Raw genomic sequence first — 23,755 nt, 5'->3', positions numbered from 1 at the left:
CCAATGCTTGCCCAATCTCTCTCTCTTCAGGATTCCCTCACTGGCCAGTCTGCTCACGATATCTCCTTCCATCCCTGTCCAGTCTCTGCCCTCTGTTCCCTCTCAAACATCCTTCCTCATTCCCTCATGTCTTTCTGCTAAGAAGGTTCCCCTTTCCCTTCCTCCTAACTGCCATTTCTGCTCTTGGGTACCTCTCTTCTGGGGGAGTTGTCTTTATATTCACAATACTTGTCACAGGGAGAGGTGAGCAAACTTGTTCAGGGCAAAGCCAGAGTCACGGCGTGGGACCCTATAGTGGGCGCAAAGGAGGGCTCTCTGATAGTGGAGGAGGCCACCTGGGGGGGGGGGGGGTAGCCTCTGCTGTAAAGTCCTCACGTGACCTGTAGCAAACCAGCTCACTTCTCTGGGCCTCTTCTGTAGGGCAAGGATACTGAACTATCTCATCCCCAAGTGTTTTCGAGTTCTTATGTTCCACAGCTGTGCAATACCTACAAAGGCTCTTATCAAAACCTCATTCACGAGAGGGGCACCTGCGTGGCTCAGTCCGTTAAGCTTCCGACTCTTGATTTCAGCTCAGGTCGTGATCTCACAGTTTGTGGGTTCAAGCCCCACATCAGGCTCTGCACTGATACCGTGGAGCCTGCTTGGGACTCTCTCTCTCCCTCTCTCTCTCTGTCCCTCTCCCCTGCTCGTGCTTTCTCTCTCACTTTCAAAAATTTAAACTTAAAAAAAACCAAACTCATTCATTTGAATTCATTGACAGGAGGCCTAATTCCAGATTGCTAATATACAAAAGAAGGCAAATGGAGATGTAATATTGAATTTTCTATTTTTTGACTTTTACAAATTCGGAACAGAATGTTCAAAAAAGCCAGGTGGAGTATGCTTTGGCTCTGTAAAGCTGAAGTTAGGTTGGATAAAGTCCAAAAGTAACTGTGTAGTACTTACTTATGTGAAAAATTCTCTGCCATCCAATACTCTCTCTCCTGATTAAAAACAAAAAACAAAACAAAACAAAAACAAAAACAAAACAAAAAAAACACACCAGCATACAGTTTCTGTATTCAGGGGGTCTCTTTCCTGTATTTAGCTTCTTACAACCTCTCTGTTGTATCCATAAGAGAAGAAAAAAAGGATTTCTCTTCTCTCCTCTCTGAACAAAATGCCTTTGGGGGAGATTGCTGTCTTTGGCAGCAGGCAAGGGGCTTCTTGAAAGGAAGGTTTCTGTTCCATGGTTGAAACAGTCACCATGGCAACCAGTCATCAAGGCTCCAGCAACTTTTCATAGACATTCTCCATTCAGGAGGCCCTTTTCCATTCTGTTGACAGAGTATTTGCATCTGTGAGCAAGAGGTCTCTGCTTCTGGTGATACTCACCCGCCCAGTTACGGGGAGATGTCCAGATATCATTTTATAGTTCCACATTGTCTTACAGTCTGTTGTTAATTGTTAATTTGGTGAAGAATGGGGTTAAATTTCTGTAACCAGAGATTTTATAGTATCTTTTACGGTAACTATTACATGCAAGACATCTAATGGGGTCTGCCCTGATTAGGTGCAATTGGGGGAAAGGGATCCCTCGCCACCTCTATCTCAAATAAAACCTCCCATTTAATTAAAACTCATTCCTTCAGGTGAGATCAATTTATCTGCCCCCCTACGACACTGTCTCCCCCATTTCTTCCTTTAATCCTGATTGATCTTTAAGCTCCACTCTCAAAAGTCTGGCTACCTGTCAAGCATCTTGAGGTGAAGCTGGGACCTGAAACTCAACCTTTGCAGAACCACACTTTGCCCCTGTCCCTGGGCCCCAGTCCTGGGGCCCCTTTTAAATCTTCTAATTCTGCTTAATGGTAGCATCAACCTCTGCCACTCAAAACGAAGCCTTGGAATTATAAAGATAAAACTAACACACAAGTTCATTCTTCTTCACAGTTTATTTTACAAATAAGAAAATGAGCTCTAGAAAGGGAGAACAATTTGTGGAAATGTCTCAGCAGAACTGGGTGAATCCCAAGTTTCCTGATTCCCCAGTTCAGTGTTTTTTTTCTCTCTCTCTTATCAGAAAAACAAAAAATACTTAAACACTAAATCTCCCATTTTACCCCCTTTGCCTTTTTCCTTAGCTTCCTCCCAAACACAATTCCTAGCAAAGGATAGTCCTCAAACACTTTTTTAAAATAAATTATCTAGGGGCGCCTGGGTGGCGCAGTCGGTTAAGCGTCCGACTTCAGCCAGGTCACGATCTCGCGGTCCGGGAGTTCGAGCCCCACGTCAGGCTCAGGGCTGATGGCTCAGAGCCTGGAGCCTGTTTCCGATTCTGTGTCTCCCTCTCTCTCTGCCCCTCCCCCGTTCATGCTCTGTCTCTCTCCCAAACATAAATAAACGTTGAAAAAAAATTTTTTAAATAAATAAATAAATAAATAAATAATCTATTGGGGCACCTGAGTGGCTCAGTTGGTTAAGCACCTGACTTCAGCTCAGGTCATGATCTTGTGGTTTATGGGTTCGAGCCACGCATCAGGCTCTATGCTGACAGCTCAGAGCCTGGAGCCTGCTTCAGATTCTGTGTCTCCCTCTTTCTGCCCCTCCCATGTTTGTGTGCACTCTCTCTCTCTCTCTCTGTCTCTCTCTTAAAAATGAATGCACATTAAAAAATTTTTTAAAGAATAAATTATGTATTGTGGAAAATTTAGAAAACACAGAAAAGCATGGGTAAGAAAAAGAGATCATCACTTATAATCTCACCATCCAGAGAAAGTAGCTGCTAACATTTTAGGTATTTCCTTCCAGTCTTTTCCTAAACATGCTTATTGAGTCTTTTTTCAATATAGAACTAATTTTCTTTTTCAAATGTGCTCTGTTAGAAAAAAAAGAACTAGAATAGAAATCAAGAGGTTTATGCAGCTCTGGGGTGAACTAGTCATGTGACCTTGAACAAGTACCTTACTCTCATCCTCAGTTTCCTCAACTAGTTAAAGAGCTTGGACTGAATGACTTCTATGGTGTTTTCCAGCTCCAGAATGGTGGTCCATTTAAAGTATTTGCCAAGTGAGCAAAAGTTAGAATAGATGACTCAAAAGTCTCTTGCAACTCTAAACTTTAGAGATTGCAATGCATGTATTATAGAGAGGCAAGGAAGTGGAGGCCCAAATTAAAAAGTAAAACCTACTAAGAAATAAGACCTTTTCTTGAAGAATCTTGTCCACATATCTATTGCATTTCCTAATCTCTAATTTGTTTTAGCTACAAGCCCAGCAAAGAAGAATCATCATCGGGATCTTCCCATGCAGTGATGGATATCTCTTTGCCTACTGGAATCGGTGCAAACCAGGAAGACTTAAAAGCTGTAAATGTTGTCTTTTACATATGGTTATGGATGTTTGGTTTTCTTTACTGCATTATTTTACAGATAAAGCTGTTTTCTTTCCTTTTAATATATCACTTTCATGGAACCACCTAGAATATTCTTTCCAAACCAACAATCTACCTAAGCTTTGATTTTCCAAAGTAAAGTGGGGACATATGTGTGCATGGTCTGAACAAAATGTGAGTGCATATGATAACATGTCCAGACTTCTTCAAGAAGAGGAGCTGCTTTTCAGCTTTTTTGAATAGTGGATTACATCCCCATGTCTAACATCCCAATATTGGATGAAAGCATTTAAACAAAAAGATCAACTTTGAGAAAAAAAATTTTTTCAAAGGTCATGAAATTAAATTCAAGCCTTCTCTTTCCTCTCTTAGCTTGTGGAAAGGGTAGACCAACTATTAGCTGATTACCAAATCAAAGATGGACATATTATCCTGCAACTGAATTCGGTAAGTTCCACCTCCCACTGTCCTCCGTTTCCAGTCACTATCCAAAATCTACAGGCTAAAAATGCTGAGTCTCTTCTCTCCCATTAATTTCCTCAAACCTTGAATTTGTCGGACAGATTCCTTCTGATGAGTTCCTTTGTGTTCGGTTCCGGATATTTGAGCTGTTTCAAGTTGGGTTTCTGAATCCTGCTACTTTCACGGTGTATGAATACCACAGACCAGGTAATCAGCTTGACTCGAAGATTTCTGCAGAGGATGACTTTGCCTTCGTTACACTACTCACCGCATCTCTCGTTTTTGGAGAAGCCCATTTCCCCCGCCCCCCTACTTCTTTCATCCTCCAAGAATCACCTTGTCCACTGATATTCTCATCACATTTTGCCAAGAGCTCCGTTGTAGCAGTTGTCACATTGCTTTGTTGTTATCTGTTTGCATGTCTTTCTCACCAAACCCAGATGGAATGACCCCCACTTTTGATCACTCAGCCTCTAATACTAAGTGATTGGAGAGCTCTTTGGGTCACAGGGCAGACAAGTCCACATTAAGCAGTTCTACTTATTCCAAAAAAAAAAAAAAATTCTTAAAATGAACCAAACTCTCATATCCATTCATTCTAGTTGTGTCTTCTGGAATCACATGGAACATACTAAGCCCCACTTCCCCTGTTCTTCTCCAGCCTAAACAATTACAGCTCTTTCGATTGACTCTCATGTAACACAATTTATTTCCTCTCATTTATGGAAGCACCAAATATTTTAATTCTAAGAAATAAATATGGAATAGTAAGTTTCAAGCATAGAAAGGGAAGTCTTTGAGGGAGGGTGGAAGGGGCCCATGCCAGGAGAGGCAATTCACAATTTAACCTCCCTGCACCTAAGTTACAAAATCGAAAGGTTTGGGATACGTGATATCCAAGTTCCCATGGGAGACTCACTGATCCATGAATGTATTGAGAGTTAATCAAGCCACTTCTCCTAACTATGTTTTCATTGCCACAGATAAGCAGTGCACCATGTTCTATAACCCATTCGATGCCAGACTGCAGAAAGTCTGTGAAGGAGTAACATGCAAATGCATAGAAGGTAAACTTCATTTAACATGTTTAGGCTGCATGCTTGTTTAAAGCAGCCACTCATAATCCAGGGCTAATCTGGGGGAAGCTATTTGACAAACTCATTCCTCAGAAGTAGACATATAATCTCAGCTGATTGAAAGCTGATTCCTTTAATATGATAAAACTACTTCTCAACAACTCGTGAACATCCTGATAGCTTCTACTATACAGAGCGGGAGAAACACCATCTAGACAATTGTTGGATATCAGAGGGATAGCATGATGCGAAATTTTTACTTTTCACATGGTCTTTTTAATGTAATAGGACCACAACCTAAAAGAACAGAGGCTCAAGACTGAGCCACTAGCTCCTCTTTCTTTTTTTTTTCCCTTGTCCTTCCCACTTTGTGATCTCTCTGTTTATTGTTCAGTTACCTTCAGTCTTCTGTAAACCTAAGACAGTCTTCTTGATCAAGAAAAAGACCCAGAACCCAACAACAGTCAACAACCGATTCCATGTGGGTCTGAGCTGGTTTGGGGTTTATTTTGTTTTTCAGAAACCTTAACATCTATACATTTCTTAGGTACCTACTATACCATTTTATAACCGTAAATCAGTCCAGGTATCATCTTGGTTCCTTCAAGGCAGGAAGGGAATGGGAAAATTTTCCTCCTTTCTTCCGTGAAAACATATACATTTCTAAAGAACTGAATGTGGAGTGACTGCCCATTCTAAGCCTTCATGTTCAAGATTTTGTTTGTGCTTGTGTCTGTTTTGGTTTTGCTTTGCATAATGTTTTACTTTGTGGTAGAGGAGAAAATGGACAGGTTGTAGGTGTCTGGTATTTGTAAGGTTATACTGGATTGTCTCAGGACTCATGAGAACTGTGTTTAATGCAAAGGGAGTGGCTTCTTCTTTACGTTAACCTAACTTTTAGCACTTTTCGCAAAATCCAGCTGACTGCGGACAGATGCAGACAGAATTGGATCTGACAATCTCTGCAGATACTAGAAAAGAAACAGCATGTAAACCAGACATTGCCTATGGTAAGTTCAAAGGTTCAATGTAGAGTTCCATTAAACATGAGATGTTATGAATACGTGATCAGTTAGAAAGATCAACAACCTTTCACAATGATTATATCTGTGAATACTGTACTCCATGTGTTCCCTTGAAGGAAAATGCCATCGATTTTTGGCATTAACCTGCAAAATCATTCATCCTTCAGGAAAGAAATGTAACTTTCATTTAAAATGATTGGCGTGATGTACACACCTGGCCAAGACACTTTACTCCGATAGATCACATTGAATTAAACATATTGAATTAAACTGAACTAAAATATAGTTAAAGAAAACTTTTGAGAAGCCAGGAAGATGGAAGATTTCACTAGCATATTCTTCCAGTCAATAAAGCAGAGGGAGAGACAGGTTCGGGGGCTTGGAGTTTTTTCAAACTCCCTTTAAAGACAAGGTAAAAATATCGGTACTAAATCATTTTAAATGTATGCAGAACTACAATCTTTCACTTCAAAAGGAGCATCTCCTTCTGGTAACCCGGAGCACAGAGCTAAATCTGATGCCCAGTATGGTTGTAGTCTTGTTTTCTATCCATAGTTTCTAATGTTTATTTATTTCTGGTGTGTGTGTGTGTGTGTGTGTGTGTGTGTGTGTGTGTGTGTGTTTTGAGAGAGAAAGAGAGCATTTTGTGCACTATCTCAAACCATGTGTGTAAGTAGGGTGTTATTTATAAATGAAAGATAAGTATATCTAATTCAGCATTTTGTGTTTACCAACTGTTTTCATATATGGCTCCTCAGTGGGGCCCCCTAAGACTTCTTTGAGGTAACAGAGAATTATCTATATTTTGCCAGTGAAGAAACTGAGGCTCAGGGAGACTCAGTAATTTGTTCAAATTTATGCAAGAAGTCGGTAGGAAAATGAGGATGCATCCTGGTCTCCAGTGTCATTTCCATTATATTATACTGACCTCTCTTAGTGGAAAGGCAGCCATCTCAGGATGAATTGGGTATGGTTTATAGTCTTTCTTTTTTTTAGAATTCATCTTGATCTAAAAAAGCTGCCTAACTCAGCCAAGACCCACTGCAGGTTTTAAAACACGTTAAGATTTGAATACTATATTGTTTAATAAATAAAAATTTCACCAAATTATTTCTTCCCTCCATTTTAGAACTATTTTAACTCTTGAATATCAAAAACCTGTTTTAACACATAGAATAAATGCAACCTGGATGTAGTTTATTGTTCTCAAGAAAAGGCTTATCTGGCTTTTTTGAAGACTATGGGTTGATATTAGAATAATAAAATAAAAACGAAATAAAATATTTCCCTCTCTCCACCTATGTCCAGAGCAGGTACGTTGCCCATATGCACCATAGAGACATAAATCTGAAATTCGGGACATTTTAGAATCTGTTTGAAACTACTAATTCACTCAGCTTTTGTTCTGGCACAATGAGTTCGTTCATCTAGCTCGCTAGCATCTAGCTCGCTAGCTAGAATCCCCAAAATGGGCAAACCTTTCAGATCATTCACTTCAACCCCACCCAAAGCAAAAATGAGATCTTTTCTTAGGCCACATAGATGGGATAGATCTCTTTAAGCTTCCCATTCCAAAAGTGAGATCAAATACCATGGATTAAAAGCTAACGCCTGAAGGAAGAGAAACCAGGATAGAGAAGGTCTCGTGTCAGAAGCAAAGATGAGTCAGAAAACGGAATCCTGTCAAAACCCAAAGATCAAAGCCAGTGTAGGTAGGCAAGGGATCAAGGCAAGGAGACAGGAGGCCCACAGGGCAGGCCTGAATGGTACATAAACCCTCTGTGGGCCTATGGAGAAGGATCTCCTCCACGTTCCCCAGGGGCGTGACCCCACTAATCTTAAAGGATCAGAATCTGAACACTCCACCTAACAAAGGCATATTTTTGTCTGTTTAGTGTGCTTCTGTCTTTTAATTTAATATTGCTCTTATCCCAATCAGCCCGTTCTATAACAGTGGCGAGGGCAAATGGTTCTAAGTAGAATGGAACCATGAGTCATTATCAGAATCTAGGAAGGCCTTTTGGAAGAAATGAGATTTACCTCAGGGTGCCCGTAAAAGCTTGCTATGCTTCCTTTCTCATTTGTTTGACAAACTCTGGCTTCTACTGGACACGGCATTAGTGATATTAAGCACGAATTCTTGTGTTGTTTCTTCTACCAGCTTATAAAGTTCGTATCACATCCATCACCAAAGAAAATGTCTTTGTGAAGTATACGGCAACCCTCCTGGACATCTACAAAGCTGGTGAGAATTCATTCATTTATTCTTTCACTCCACCAATATTTAGTACTTACTATGGGCCATTTTATTAGACACAGAGAAAACAACTTGAATAACACAACCAGAGTTCCTGCCTTCATAAACCTTATATTCCATAATATAAGGAGACACGTGTTTTTAAAAAGGAAATGAAAAAAAACCAAATTAAACAATTATTAATCATAGCCAGCACTATATTTGAGATATGGAATTAGTGTGGGAAGCTTCTGTATTGTGATAACAGACGGCATCGTTTAGGGGTGTAGCCATTAAAGGGACGGGGCAGAGAGGGAACCAAATATGAAAAGGCCCGAGACAGCAAGCAACTAGGCACCATCAGGGAACTGATGAACCCCAGGGGGTGACTGGGCTATAATGAGACAGGGAGAGCCTAGCGTGAGAAGAGGCTGAGAGATAGACAGGAGCTGGGTCATACAGGGATTTATAAGGAATGGCAAGAAATTGGATTTTATTCTAGAAGTCCAAAGGGAAGCTAATAAAAGGTTTGAGGTAGGCAAATAGCATGATCTGATTTATGATTTTATTTATTTTTTTTTTTTTAATTTTTTTTTCAGTGTTTATTTATTTTTGGGACAGAGAGAGACAGAGCATGAACGGGGGAGGGGCAGAGAGAGAGGGAGACACAGAATCAGAAACAGGCTCCAGGCTCTGAGCCATCAGCCCAGAGCCTGACGTGGGGCTCGAACTCACGGACCGCGAGATCGTGACCTGGCTGAAGTCGGACGCTTAACCGACTGCGCCACCCAGGCGCCCCTGATTTATGATTTTAAAAGATCACTCTGGGGGTGCCTGGGTGGCTCAGTCGGTTGTGCATCCGACTTCGGCTCAGGTCATGATCTCACTGTTTGTGAGTTCAAGCCCGTGTCAGGCTCTGGGCTGACAACTCAGAGCCTGGAGCCTGTTTCAGATTCTGCGTCTCTGGCTCTCTCTGCCCCTCCCCTGCTTATACTCTGTTTCTGGCTCTCTCTCTCTCAAAAATAAATAAACATTTAAAAAATTGAAAAAAAGAAAAGAAAAGAAAAGATAACTCTGGCTTCTTCTGTTGGAGGGAACACAAATAGAAAGAGGGAAACCAGTTAAGGACATCTGTGAAGTGCAAAGGCTTGGGTTAGAGGTTCAGTGAAGATAAATGAGAGTTTCAATAACCAATAGAATAAAATGAACTTGTATGTAAAATAACACATAAAACATTTAAAAATATGTTCCCTTTTATTCTCTAATTAAACTAAGCTATAAATGTTATAATGCTGCTTGTCAGATTACATAAATTACCACACAAATGATTCATTAAATCATTCTTTTTTAAATGTTTATTTATTTATTTTGAGAGAGAAAGTGAGAGTATGTGCACACGCCCAAGCTGAGGAGGAGCAGAGAGAGGGAGAGAGAGAATCCCAAGCAGGCTCTGTGCTATCAGCTCAGAACCTATGTGGGGCTCAACCTCAGGACCGTGAGATCATGACCTGAGCTGAAATCAAGAGTTGGACACTTAACCAACTGAGCCACACAGGTGCCCCCATTAAATCATTCTAATAATTCCAAATAAGTTTTTTTATTTTTAGAAATTGTCAGTTTTATTTTGCTTGCCTCACTACAGAATTGCCCATCTGAGCTTTGATTTGACAATGAGGAACCACCTCAAACATTTCCAATTACATCTTTATTGCATTGATAGTCTTTACACAACCTATAATCTCAATAAGTAATTTCTCCTATAGTGACAGTATTGTTCATGGTAATGAAGTCTCTCTCAGCTCAAGCTAAATTGGTAGTAATTACATTCAAAATGTTTCTAGTCCTTTGGATACTGTCTGACATTTTTCATATTCAACATATCTCTATTATCAGCTAAATCATAAAAACAATGTACTGAAATGCCATGTTTAGTTTTCCCAATTTTCTTCATTTTTATTCCCCTTCAACCCTCAGTTTTCCAAATGTCATAGGCAAAACTGTAGACTTCATAAATTTTTTAAAAAACTGAAAAGTTTGTCATATTTTTAACTCTTGTCACTAAAACAAAAATATTTTCATAAATTCACTTTTCCCTTAAGTTGACTTTATTTTGTTTTATATCAAATTTATGATCATTCTTGATTTTATAACAGCTCTTGTTCCACTTTTGTAGTTTCCTTTACTTATTTTTATATGGTTTTATCATTCTGTAATCTGTGAGCTTATCAAAACTGAAATATCTTTTCTTGAACAGCTAAAGATGGTATTGACAAAATTGCTAGACTATCATAAGCAAATCACCAAAAAGTATATCTATCCACTTTCTAAATATTTGTTCCTATAACACAATTGTGTACATAATTATGTATCAAAGCGAATCTATCAAACTCATAATTTCCAAACTGCCTTCACGATTCTAGCACTACCAGCTGCCCATCAAAATCCCAATATTTTCCAATTTTGATTATTGCAATTGTTTTCATTATTACAATTTTTAAAGCTTTCTTATTACTTACTTCTGTCTAGTGTGTATTAGATATGTAGTAGTAAACACTAAATTTATTAAGACAATATTTAAAGTGATCTTTTGCTTGGCTCGTATCTTTATATTGTCCAGAGACACTTGATATCTACTTGATACATAATTCAGTCAAAGCCAAATTGAACAGCTGGGAACTTCCAAATTTTTGCTGAAGCCCAGACTCCTCTTTGGCATTGCATCTGCACCACTAAGGAGTTCACATGAATATTCCTCATTGACTCCATTCTCTCAAACAGTTGTTCAGTTATTCCTTCCAGTACCTTGATAGCAATAAAACCATTAAGCAGTCTTCGAAGTCGGCAGGGTTTTTTTTTACATTATTTTAAACACTTTTGATGTTAAGTGCTTGATTTTCTCAATAATTATTGAAATTTAAGGGGCGCCTGGGTGGCTCAGTCAGTTAAGCGTCTGACTCTTGATTTCAGCTCAGGTCATGATCTCATGTTTCATGGGATCAAGCCCCACATCGGGCTGTGTGCTGATAGTGCAAAGTCTGCTTGGGAGTCTCCCTCTCTCTCTGCCCCTCCCCCACTCTCATGTGCTCTCTAAATTAATTAATTAATTAATTAATAAACAAGTAACATTTTAAAAGAGTTTAATAAAAAAATATTGGAATTTAATTTTATCACCTTATTTAGATTTTCCAAAAAGCTGTGCTCTCATTTCAGTAGATATAAATTTTACAATAAGTAGGACCATAAATCTAAATTGCAATATGTTTATATTGATTTTCTTTCTCTTTGGATATTCTATCAAGAGTTTTGAGGGGCGCCTGGGTGGCGCAGTCGGTTAAGCGTCCGACTTCAGCCAGGTCACGATCTCGCGGTCCGTGAGTTCGAGCCCCGCGTCAGGCTCTGGGCTGATGGCTCAGAGCCTGGAGCCTGTTTCTGATTCTGTGTCTCCCTCTCTCTCTGCCCCTCCCCCGTTCAGGCTCTGTCTCTCTCTGTCCCAAAAATAAATAAACGTTGAAAAAAAAAAAAAGAGTTTTGAGTCAGAAAATGCTTGATCATTGTTAGCCATAGACTACAGTTGGATTCTAATAATACTTTCCAAATATTTATTTGGTGGATCAATACTCTGATAAAATGCTTTTCTGGTTTTTATTGTTTCAAATGTTTCATTGTATGAAATTGATTTAGCATGTTATTCTGTTTTTTTCTCATTGATGATCACAAAGTTTGTTTATTTGAACCATGATCGTCATTCTGACAAAACAGGTGTTTAGCACTTCGATCGTTTCACAGCCCAACTTTTGAGCACCAATTGCATCCAGCTTTCATATTATAAGCAATAATAAGCCATTCCTATTTTTACTGAAACAATCAAGTGCTTTTCATTCCAGAAATGCAAGTTATTTGTTTTATTTTGCACCGATTCTTGCACAGAATCAAAAGACATTCCAGACTGTTCTCAATTTTGTACAGTATCAGATGATTCCCAAGCTATAGTTCTTTTAAATTTTTTTAATGTTTATTTATTCTTATTTATTTAAATTTTTTTTTTGTTTTTTACATTTATTTTTGAGAGAGACAGAGACAGAGACAGAGCATAAGCGGGGAGAGGCAGAGAAAGAGGGAGACACAGAATCCAAAGTAGGCTCCAGGCTCTGAGCTGTCAGCACAGAGCAGAGCCCAATGCAGGGCTCAAACTCACGGACCACAAGACCATGACCTGAGCCGAAGTCAGACACAATACCAACTGAGCCACCCAGGTGCCCCTAATGTTTATTTTTGAGAGGCAGAGAGCAATGAGAGAGAGAGGGAGACACAGAATCCGAAACAGCTCCAGGCTCTAAGCTGTCAGCACAGAGCCTGATGAGACCATAACCTGAGCCAAAGTCAGGCACTTAACTAACTGAGCCACCCAGGTGCCCCCCAAGCTGTAGTTCTTTTTAATATAATTTCTTTTCTGTTCTCCTGTCCATTCAGAAGATTCACATTTATGACATTTAAAAGGAAATGTTAAGAAAATTTTGCATAATTTATTATCTCTTCTTTCTGGGTGTTTATTTTTTAATATATACAAATTTTAAATGTCTATAAATATCAAAACATCACACATTTACCACTTACCCAAGAATTGCTGCACACTAACAATAAGCCAAACTAAGACCTACACTATTTAAAACAGAGAGCAATTATACAGTTCAAGGATAATGACAAGTTGGTGTTTCCCCTAAAACACAGGGTGCTTGGAGTGAAGATATAAATGGAAAAAAAAAAAAAAAAAAGATCAGTGATTGTTGAGCCAAGGTTAATTATTCCCTCTTTCTGAATATGCTTGAAACTTTCCATAACCAGAGGCTTTTAAAAATAATGATAAGGCCGTGACAGGGGCTGAGTTGGTAAACAGTGCTGGGAATATTGTTTAGATATTGCTGCCAGGGGAAGTCATGTATGTTTTAATGGTCATCAGGATAGCTGATGTGTGCACACTAGTTAAAGAACACTAATTAAAGTTTGCTATTGATGTAGTTACTATTATGTACATTATGTATTATGATGTATGTGCTATTATGTACAGGATAACTCTGCCAGAGTTTAATAACTGATCATCAGTCCTGAATCTATAGCAATGAATCAGGCCCAGTCCCTGCTTCAAGAAGCTTCCAGCCTAGGTGAAGATACATGTGGGGTGAAATACTGTGATAGAAGCTCAAGTATAATGGGAGTAAGGGAGAGACAGAGAGATATTTATGAGAAAGAGCCTCTGGGAGTGTTTACTGGAAACCTTGAGAATTGATGATGCGTTTGAGGATGGGTAGAAATTTAACAGGACAACATGGGGAGGAATGCATTCCAGGTAGGAGAGATAGCTTCTTGCCAATCTCTGAGTTCTTTGGGAATCCCAAGTTATCCTCCTTAAAATTTTCCAAGTCCTTCACACATCTTACATTTTTCTACAAAGTTGTCCATTGCCAGCTACCAAATACTTTTTTGGTATTTTGGGGATTAATATTGTTTAACTATAGAGACGTTCTTTTAATACCTGTTTCTACAGGAGTTACAATAACAAGCACTTACATAGCACTTGTTGTGTTCTAATCACTTTTCATATATATGTTAACCCATTTAATCTCACATCAGTTTCCCAAGATGGGTTTTATCATCACTCCCATCTTTCAGATGAGGGATCTGAGCCTCATTTGTCCGGGTCCACACAGCCAGCAAGTAGCAGAGCTGAGGTTTGTCCCAGAGAGCCTGATTCCAGATTCCAGAGTCTTTAAAAAAAATTTTTTTTTCAACGTTTATTTATTTTTGGGACAGAGAGAGACAGAGCATGAACGGGGGAGGGGCAGAGAGAGAGGGAGACACAGAATCGGAAACAGGCTCCAGGCTCTGAGCCATCAGTCCAGAGCCTGACGCGGGGCTCGAACTCACGGACCGCGAGATCGTGACCTGGCTGAAGTCGGACGCTTAACCGACTGCGCCACCCAGGCGCCCCTCCAGAGTCTTAACCATATAGACATTGTCACTTTCCAATTGCCACTCGAGATAAACATATACTCTTGAGTAAATAGCTACGAGGTACTGGAATTGCGAGAGTTTATAATCGTGACATTATAACATGAATGTGATAACCTTACATGTGTGTGCCTCTCAGGAGAAGCTGTTGCCCAGAAAGACTCTGACGTCACCTTCATTAAAAAGGTAACATGTGCTAACGCTGATCTGGAAAAAGGAAGACAATATTTGATTATGGGTAAAGAAGCCCTCCAGATAAAATACAATTTCAGTTTCAAGTAAGTCATTTTGGAGTCCCTCTGATCTTTCCTTCAAAACTAGGTGTAATTTATTCTTAAATACACTATATGTTTCTCATGTGTCCTGCTGTTAACCAACAAACCATTAGGAGCATAAATAAAATAATGTGAATTTACACTTGACCTTAGCCAAAAGGCCAAGAAGCAATGAAACAATGAGAATTGGAAACAAAGAACTACTTATAACCATCAGGGTAGCTGGGAACTCACTGATGGATAAACCGAGTGAGCACCTGGGTGCGTAGGTGTTTCTGAAGGCACCCCTCCGACCCCCTCTCCGCCACATCTGCCCCCTTAATAAGTTCTCAGACTGTTCTGTTTGTAAAGAGGGAGATGTTTAAATATGCATCTTATGATCTCTTCTTAAAAAAATAGATCTTGAAACAGATGCCATTCCCGCCTTTAATCGTGGGGCCCCAAGCAGCTTCACGAGATTTGAGGGTTTGTGGCCCTTCCCAGGGGGAGGCCGGCCCAGCAGAGTCCGGCTGACACATGGGGTGAGCAGCCTGAGTGCCTTTGAATTGGGCTCTTTGCTATTCATTTTCCTTTTTTCTCGGCAGGTACCTCTACCCTTTGGATTCGTCCACCTGGATTGAATATTGGCCTACAAACGCAATGTGCCCATCATGCCAGGCGTTCTTGGCTAATTTAGATGAGTTTGCTGAAGACATTTTTCTAAATGGCTGCGAAAACCCCTGAGGAAGTTCAACCATGTAGGGTTTTCGCTGTGGACTCCTGTTGTGGAAGTGTCTTCCTTTTCTTTTGTTTCTTCTTCTTCTTCTTCTTCTTCTTCTTCTTCTTCTTCTTCTTCTTTTTAACATTCACAGCTGGTCTTATTTGGAAAGCTCACTTTACTTAGAATTAGTGGCACTTTGCTTTTAGTAGAGGATGATTTTAAGAGCTGTAACTTTCTGAAATAACACGGCCTTAGGGGGCATGGAGACAGACACCCGTTCCAAGGTTATCGGACACCAGAAGCAATAAAAATTGGACCGCCTCCTAAAACCTACCGCTCAGGAATGTCTGCCAGGGACCAAAGAATAGCCCCCATTGAAATGGAGTATCTTACAATAACATGGCCTTTGCTTGAAAGAAAATACCGAGGGGCAGAGAGCTGGTCATTAAAACCTGACTTTGCTTTCAAAATGTGGGAAAAAGCGAAGAGGCCTATTATTTTATGCGAGGCCAGCTGGACCCACACAGATGGGCAAGTTGAGAGGCAGAGACCTGAGAAGGCCCAGCCTCAGAGTCCTCAGCAAACTGAGAAGGTGGGAGCATTTGCCCCTGTGGCTCCCCTTCCCCCCGTGGGGGTCCCATGACTCCCTCCCAGCGCCTGTCCGTTTCCCCCAGGGTCTCCCTCAGCAATAATCACCCTGGGAGGCAGCCCGCAGTGCAGCACCTGGTGAGGAGAAGCCAAGTGGTGATCAGGAGACCTTCCTGCTGGGCCCTAACCAGGTCTTGGAGCCGTGTTTGAGCTTTTCTAAAAGAGGGTCTATAACAGGATGTTCATTTCTTTTTTTTCTTTTTTAATGTCTATTTTTTGAGAGAGAAAGAGAGAGACAGAGCACAAGCAGGGGAGGGGTAGAGACGGAGGGAGACACAGAATCCGAAGCAGGCTCCAGATTCCGAGCTGTCAGCACAGAGCCCGACATGGGGCTCGAACCCACGATCTGAGAGATCATGACCTGAGCCAAAGTGGCCCGCTTAACCGACTGAGCCACCCAGGTGCCCCAAGTGACCTTTAGATCTTAGGAAAGAATTTTCCCAATAGATTCCCATTTAATGTCTCAATAATCTCACAAGGTACAGGGATTATTATTATCCCCAATTTATGGAGGAGGAAATGGAAGCTCAGAAAAGTGAAGCAATTTTCCCAGCCTGGTAAGGGGCAGCAGTGGAGACCAAGCCCCAAGGCTTTCCCTCTGTCCAGACACATCCCTCTTCCACATCATGACCATCACATTGCTTGTCAGGTTTAATTTTCTAAGACCAAGGTAGGATGCAGTTGGAGTTTCTTAGGTATAGTTTAACGAACTCCATTGAAATCTCACCAGGAAACAGGAAGATAAACTCTGGCTGTAACAGTAACAGTGACTGTAACGCATTCCCTTTTTGTAAAATCTGCATTTTACCAGTTAGGCAGAACTACACGAGGCTTGCAGTGTGCCTTGTAAGTAATACTAAGATTTTCCACTTCCAGGAGCTGAGAATTTATTTTCGTTAATGTCAAGGCTCACATTGTGGGCACTCCCTTGGCAAAAACAACCATGCCCCGACTCTCTGCCAGCAAGGGATGAGGCCCCCCTCCGGAGCTGACCTGAAGCGTCTCCTGTCCCCCTCCTGCCCAATGCAGGATGTATGGAGCCGACCGCTGCAGTGCTGGGAGGCACAGGTCTCTCTCTTCCCCAAGCACTGTGGCAAATAGGTTGGGCCACAGTGGCCTAATTAACCCACGATATCTCAGAGCTTTCAAACATCAAATCAAAACTTTCTGAGTTAGCCCGGCACCCTTTAGAAATCCACCAGCATACTTCTTTAGTGAGGCTTTCACAACCCCCCAAACAGGCTGGGGTCCCTGCTCCACCCTGAGCAGCTCTTCCAAGGCACTTGCAACTATGTCTCCAAGCAGGTATATTGTTTATTCAGCGTGCAGCTTCCTAGCTCCACCGTCAGCTCTGTGTGGGCAAGTCTGGATCTGTTCTGTTCACCGCTGTCTCTGGTGCCTGGCACAATGCTGGACGTGTCACAGGGACTCATTAAGTGTCTGCGGATTCCCGCTGAGTATGGGGCATCAGAAAGCCCAAATTCTAGTCTTGGCTTTGCCCCTGCAGGGACTTGGGACAAACCTTCTCATCTCTTTGGTGGTCTGTAAACAAGGGAGTGGAACATTCAAACGCCTTTCTACAGCTCTAAGAAGGTATCTCATAATCTTATGTTGGGAAACAGAAAACAAAACCACATGGCATGTAAGCAAGGCATGTATTTCTTTCTGGAAATAGGAAGGGAGCTCAGAGAAGTGAGTGAGTGTGTGAGCTAGAGGGCTTTCCGCGCACCTCTTAAAGACCGGGCGGGATTTGGGTAGGGAGAGGGAGGCAGAAGGATCTTTCCGGTTGAAGGGAAAAGCATGAGGCAGGTTTCCCCTTGAGGCAGTAAGAAGATTTAGATGCTACAAATGAACGCTATTCATTTTAATGGCTAGATGTTTATTTTTTTTTTTAAGTTTTTACTTTAATTCCAGTTAGTTAGCATACAGGGCTATATTAGTTTTGGGTAGGTGATATAGCGATTCAGCTATATGTTTGTGTTAACATATATTAGAAAAACTACAACTAGCACCTCAAAACCACGATATACAATTTTTTTCAAAAATAAATGTATCTGTCAAAAAATAAGTCTATTTAAGGAAAAGTTTTAAGTAAACAAAAGTATAGGTTGTTCTTGGGAAAATCATGAGGTTGGCATGCACAAGATTGACGTTTAGGAAGCTCTGTCTTAAGAAAATATGTGGAATTGACAGTGTGCCAAGCTTGAGACAGGCAGCCTCACTCCATTTTCCTCAGTGAGGAATCCTGAGCCAAAGTCATGTCCAGTCTTACCTCCCAGCCCCGATGATGCTAATTTATTCAGCAACATCCAACAAACATGCCCTGATTGGTAACTGTAGTCTAAGCCCAACTCTAGGCGCTTGGTACCCAGATCCCCACCCTGATGGAACTTCGATCCCGGACGGAGAGACACATCATGAACAGTAAAGACAATACCTGGGCACCTGGCCCTGACTGTCTGAAGGGGATAAGAACTATGAGGAAAAGAAAAGGAGAACAGAGTAAGGGAGCCGAGGAGTAGCTGAGGAGGGGTTTCCGTTATCAATAGAGTGGTCTGGTCAGAGTGGGCTTCAAAGTGAGATGTGAGCAGAGGCTTGGAGGTGACGAGAGAGGGAGCCAGGTGGCCACCTAGGGGAAGAGTGTCCCGGGCAGAGGGAGCACTGAGTACCCAGGCCCAAAGCAGGAGCAGGCCTGGTGTCTTACAGGAAGAGCAAAGAGGCTGGTGTAATAGAAGGAGAGTGAGGCATAGGGGAGGTGGGTGGAGATGAGGCCAGAGACTGCATAGAGACCAGATCAGGCCTGTCACGGACAGGGTATTTGCTTTCCACTTTACTCAGAGGGAAAGGGGAGCCATTGCGAGGTTTTGAGCAGAGGAGTGCAGCAGGAGGCCACTGTTGTAAAACAGACAAGAGATGTTGCGTCAACCAATCGAACGAGGCAGAGGTCATTGACTCTGCAATGAAAGAGAACACACAGCACGGGAACCATAGAGCTTCTCAGAAAAGGATGTTAGATAGGACTTACTACAGGATTTGGGCTTGTGGTGAATTATTTTAGGGAGGGTTTAAGGAAGGAAGGCTTTGCTCCGGATTGGATGCTGTCAGGAAGCAGGAGTAATCTGCTTTACTTCCATAAGCCTCTGTCTTCTCATCTGAAAAATGGGAGCACTCAGATTTCTTATCTAAGTGGAAGGAAAAGAAGTAGCAGTCACTCACATTAGCCAGGAAAGGGGGAGGTGTTTGCTTATTTTTGGGATTTGGATACTGTTCCTATTTTCTGCTCAAACATGATTATGGCAAAGTTTAGGCTTTTTTTTTTTTCTTTTTTCCCATGTTGATCCATTTTGTGTGATGTTTGTGTTCTGTGACATCAGACACAGACAACAGGATAGCCTGACTCTGAATACCAGGTCAACTCCTACGGTCACCAAGCCCAGCTACCAGTCCAGCACCCAGCTGTCTTCTCTCACATAGACTCTTTTTCCTAGAAAATGCACATTCACAAACAGTGCCCAGATCTGCGTCCGATTCCAGGAGCCCCTGTGAAAGTCCACGCATGGGCCCGACGCCTGCCTCAGGAGCCGGGATTTCAGCTGCCCGATGGGAGAGGCTCTCAGAGACATAAGGCAGCTCCGTGTCATGTTTGCAGAGGTTTCTCTGCTCCTGAAAACAAACTGATTCTGCACGCTTGGTGTCATGTGAGAAATGAGTCACCAGGGACATGATCTTTAACTCTGATGGGGAGATTGAAATGTGGCTTTATGGTTCTGAATCAGAAAGGAATTGAGGAGGAAGGAAGGAAAGAATGAAAGAGAGAGGGTGGAGAAGTGCAGGAAGGGGAAGGGAAGGAGGGAGGGAGGGGTTTGTTTTAAGACAAGATGAGAACTCCATTTCTAAGAACCTTCTGGATTCTTCTCAGCTGGCAGGGTCCCCACCCTGACAGACATGTTGGCAGAAGCAGATCTGTTCCTTGGAACACAATGTCCACTCCTTCACTGTTTCCATCATTATAATCAGATATGTGTGCATAACACACACAGAGACTCACGAATTATATGATCTGAAATGTCCAAGCCAGGAAGGACCTAGAGCCCATCGCATCCAATTCCTTCATTTTCACCTGGGAAAACAGGCCCAGAGGAGCAGCCTGCTGGTGGTCAGAAGGCTGTTAAGTGGAAGGCCTGGGACACCAGCCCAGGGCATCCGACTCTTAGCCCAGCGTTCTTTCCGCCACACAGATGAGGGGCGGTTACAGAGAAATTGATTTGGGCTCCCTCCAGAGAAGCATTTTCTTCCAACCAGAGCCCTTCAAAGACAGAGTAGGCTCTGGTGGAGGAACCAAGTGTCCCATCACTAGCCCCTTCCGGGAGTGTTACAGGAACCATTCGATGTGGGAGGTCTGCCCCGAGGATGCCCACTGTGCCTTCGGCTCGGAGAGGTCATTAGTAGAAACGAAAGCATCTGCTTTACTTCCGTAAGCCTCTGTCTTCACATCTGAAAAGTGGGAGCACTAAGAATTCACCCTCGGGAGGATTTCTGCGAGACTTCAGCGGGAGAGCGCACAGAAAGTGATGCGCACAGGGCCTGGCATGACGAATGTAACTTGGGGTGGCTAAGAACACATCCCTGGCACGCCACGGATGGTGACATTAACACGTTTCTTGCCCGGCGCCACACTGATTGCATTTCGTGGAGCACCTATCGACATTTCACGGCCCTGGGATGATTGCCACCATTCTTACTTTTAGGAAGCAAACAGCCGAGGGTCTGGGAGGCTGCATTGCCCTAGGTCACACACCTTCACAAGTGGTCGGGCATCTTTTGGGCCCCGGGGCCCAGGCTCTTAGCCACCGAGGTACACTCTTCCCTCCTGTTAGGGCCTGGTGTCCCCTCCCACCAGCTGGGCCTCACCGGCCAGCACAGGTCAGAGCCCCCTGTGGGGCCCAGGGCTAACAGTTTCAACAGAGGAGATGTGAGAAGTCAGGACTATCCTAGAAAGAGGGTTTTCTGTTTGGCTGGAGTTGGGGTGGTCAGGTGTGTGTGTGTGTAAGAGACAGACACAGGACCTGTTACTAAGGGGAAGTAACTATGGTGAAGAAGTAGAACTGCTGTTGTTTGTGACCTCGGGAATGTTCCTGAACATTCTTCTGTGAAGACAGAGTAGCATTGTCAGCCTCGGAGGGTTTCGAGGATTAGAAATAGTACCTCAGTGCCAGCCCAGGGAACACAGTCTGTGGTGGCCAATGGCAGCCAGCCGGCTGTGGGGTTTCTACCCCTCGTAACTCTCTGTGCCTCAGTTCTCTCTTTTGGAAACGAGGTGAGCCCTTCTCCTGGCTCAATCTACAGGGTGGTTGCACGATGAAATCAGATCAAACACGTGAAAGAATTTATAAGCTGTAGGATTTTGAATAAATATGGAAATAGCATTAATAATCAAAAGCATCTTTGTGCTAAGATGTCAGAGGCAGAGGCTGCCTGACGTGCTTTTAAAAGACTGGGAAGGGGTGTGCTGCCTTAAAAAGCCGTCTCCCCCAGGGCCTCAAATTTTCCTGTTTGGGCTTTATTCCTTTGATCCGAGAGGCTGTCTTAGGTCAGCATCCCCATCACCCTGTGGAAATGCAGATTCTCGGGCCTCACCTCAGGCCCACCGAACAGAAACTCTGAGTGGAGCCAAGAAATCTGTATTTTAAAAAGATCTCCAGGAAAAGCAGAGTTGTTTTGGAGCTCGTGGAAACGCGGGCTCTGATTCTGTAGGTCTGGAATGGCCCTGAGATTCTGCGTTTCCCAGATGATGCCTACAGTGCTGGTTCTCAGACATAGCAAGGTTCTAGAAGTGTCCCATAAAGTCAGGATTTTTGCATGAACGGAAGCAACCCCTTAACAGCCAACACTTTAGTTAAGAGTAATGGTGCCCGGGCCTTTCGGGAATGGGTTGCAGGAAAGGCTGAGGGATTCTGGCAGCCAGAGAAACACGAGGCAACAATGAGAGATCTTAAGAAAAAAAGAGAAGGTAGGGGGTCATTAAGGGAAACGTAGGTTACCCTTGTGGAATGTGTTCAGGGCAGATCAGAGCATTCATTAAATCCATTCGCTCACTAAGTGCTGTCTATATGTTAGGCACTGTCTGTGCTTTTTGCATTCATCAACTCACTTAATCCGCTAGAAACCCAACGAGGCCGGTACTTTCATTATTACCATTTTACAGAGGGGTAAACTGAGGAACAGAGAAATTAAGAAATTTGCCCGTGATCACTCAGCTCGTAGGTGGCGGAGGCGGGATTTAGAACTGAGGCAGCCTCACCCATTAGCACTAGACTCTTCTGCCTCAAATATAGCGTCTGCCATCAGGAAGCTCACAGTCGTCCCGTGAGGAATAAGATCTAGGAGGAGTAATGGCCAACACTTGGATGACGCCAACAATGTGCCAGGCACAGTTCTGAACGCCTTACACACATCTGCTATTTTAGCCCATGCGGCAATTTTAGGAGACAGGGCAGGGCACTGCTGAATGGGCCCGGCTGTGTGCAGAACTGTGCAAAGCAGGTGCACAGACGCCGAAAGTTCCAGACTCCAGGTTCTAAGAAGAAGAGCTCCAATCCAGGAATAACCTTTGCAAAGGGGCCTCCAGTATACCGGGTGCAAGCCCCACTGTGTGTGCTCGGCTTCCACACCCTCTCCGCTTCCCCACCTGGCCTCCAGAACTAGGCCCCGCTGTACCAAAAGGCAGGTGTAACTGCCAGCTACTCCGCTCAGCCTGGCTCCTGCAGCTGCACCCAAGTTCATGCAGCGGGTGAGGCCCCCTGCGTGTGCGGCTCCAGGCAGGTCTGTAGAGCCAGGCTGTTGACCCTCCTGGAATGGGTGGCCCGCTGAATGGTTGGTCCCTGCTGCCGCTGAGGCCTGACCCACCCTTCCATCCCTGCCATCCCAACTTGTGTCTCACGCCCTCCGTCCCTCCCTCCCCCACACACCAAAAATCACTACCTTGGCACGTGGGATTCAAAACGTTGCCTAACAAATGAAAACTGACCTTACATCTTTGCAAACCACTTCTGGCAATACATTTTATGAGCCAAAATATGTTTCTATCCCTTGATCCAGGAATCCTCCTCCTCTTGGATTATTTATAATAAAATAAATTTCCAAAAGTGGGTAGGGAGAGGGGGAGTTCATACACAAAGATCTCCTGTGCGGGATTAATTATTCATTTGATAAATATTTATTGAGTTCCTCCTGTGTGCCAGACACAGTTCTAGATGGTGGAACCAAGATAAACAAGGTCCCTGCTCTCCTAGGAATGACATTTTAACTGTGGAAAAAGACAATAAATACCTACATAAATGAGAAAAATAATCTATTTACAAAATTCTCTGCAGAGAATTAAAATAAAGGTCTGTGGTAGAGAATAACTCGGTGGCTGCTTTTGATTAGGTGGCCAGGGATGGTCTCTTAAATGTCACTAAATAAGACGACCTTTAAGCTGAGACCTCAGGACAGGAAGGGGCAGCCATATGAAGGTCCAGAAGAGAGTATTCCAGAAAAGGAGGCCAGTGTTCCAGGGAACTGCAAGAAAGCTGATCAAAGAAAGCAAGTGATCCAAAATGAGTTCGGAGGAGGGGGAAGGGCCAGATCAATAGGATCTTTCAAGCACGGGTGAGGTGTTTGAACTTTGTTCAGTAGATAATAAATACTAAGCAAGGGCATGAGACCAGATTGTGGATGAGAAAGGGGCAGTTAGGAGCTCTTGCCACTGTTCCCGTGAAAAGGGATAGTAGCTTGAACCGGCATGGTGGAAACGGAGAAGAAGTTGATGGATTTGCGATATTTTTGGAGGCAGGGCTAGAAGAGTTTGTGGAAGGAATTGGGATGGGGTGATGAAGGCAGAGAAGTCAGGATTACTCATGGATCCTCGACTTGAGCTACCGTTGGGAAGACGGGAGAAGATCAAAATTTGG

General features: G+C 42.8%; 1 protein-coding gene across 1 annotated transcript in view; it reads left to right on the top strand.

The window, feature by feature from the left end:
- Positions 1–19,488, top strand: part of C5 (complement C5) — a 91,354-nt gene extending 71,866 nt beyond the window's left edge. Inside the window, exons 34-41 of the mRNA XM_045042934.1 lie at positions 3,247–3,349; positions 3,748–3,822; positions 3,939–4,044; positions 4,821–4,904; positions 5,834–5,923; positions 8,100–8,183; positions 14,320–14,458; positions 15,040–19,488. Coding sequence (XP_044898869.1) covers positions 3,247–3,349; positions 3,748–3,822; positions 3,939–4,044; positions 4,821–4,904; positions 5,834–5,923; positions 8,100–8,183; positions 14,320–14,458; positions 15,040–15,178 — 820 coding nt within the window. The 3' untranslated portion in view covers positions 15,179–19,488. The remainder of the gene's footprint in view (positions 1–3,246; positions 3,350–3,747; positions 3,823–3,938; positions 4,045–4,820; positions 4,905–5,833; positions 5,924–8,099; positions 8,184–14,319; positions 14,459–15,039) is intronic.
- The last annotated feature ends 4,267 nt before the right edge of the window (positions 19,489–23,755 follow it).

Source organism: Felis catus, chromosome D4 (genome assembly GCF_018350175.1).
Source record: "Felis catus isolate Fca126 chromosome D4, F.catus_Fca126_mat1.0, whole genome shotgun sequence".
In the NCBI taxonomy this organism is placed as follows: domain Eukaryota; kingdom Metazoa; phylum Chordata; class Mammalia; order Carnivora; family Felidae; genus Felis; species Felis catus.
The sequence above is the reverse complement of the archived record's forward strand: the minus strand, read 5'-3'. Positions and strand labels throughout refer to the sequence as shown.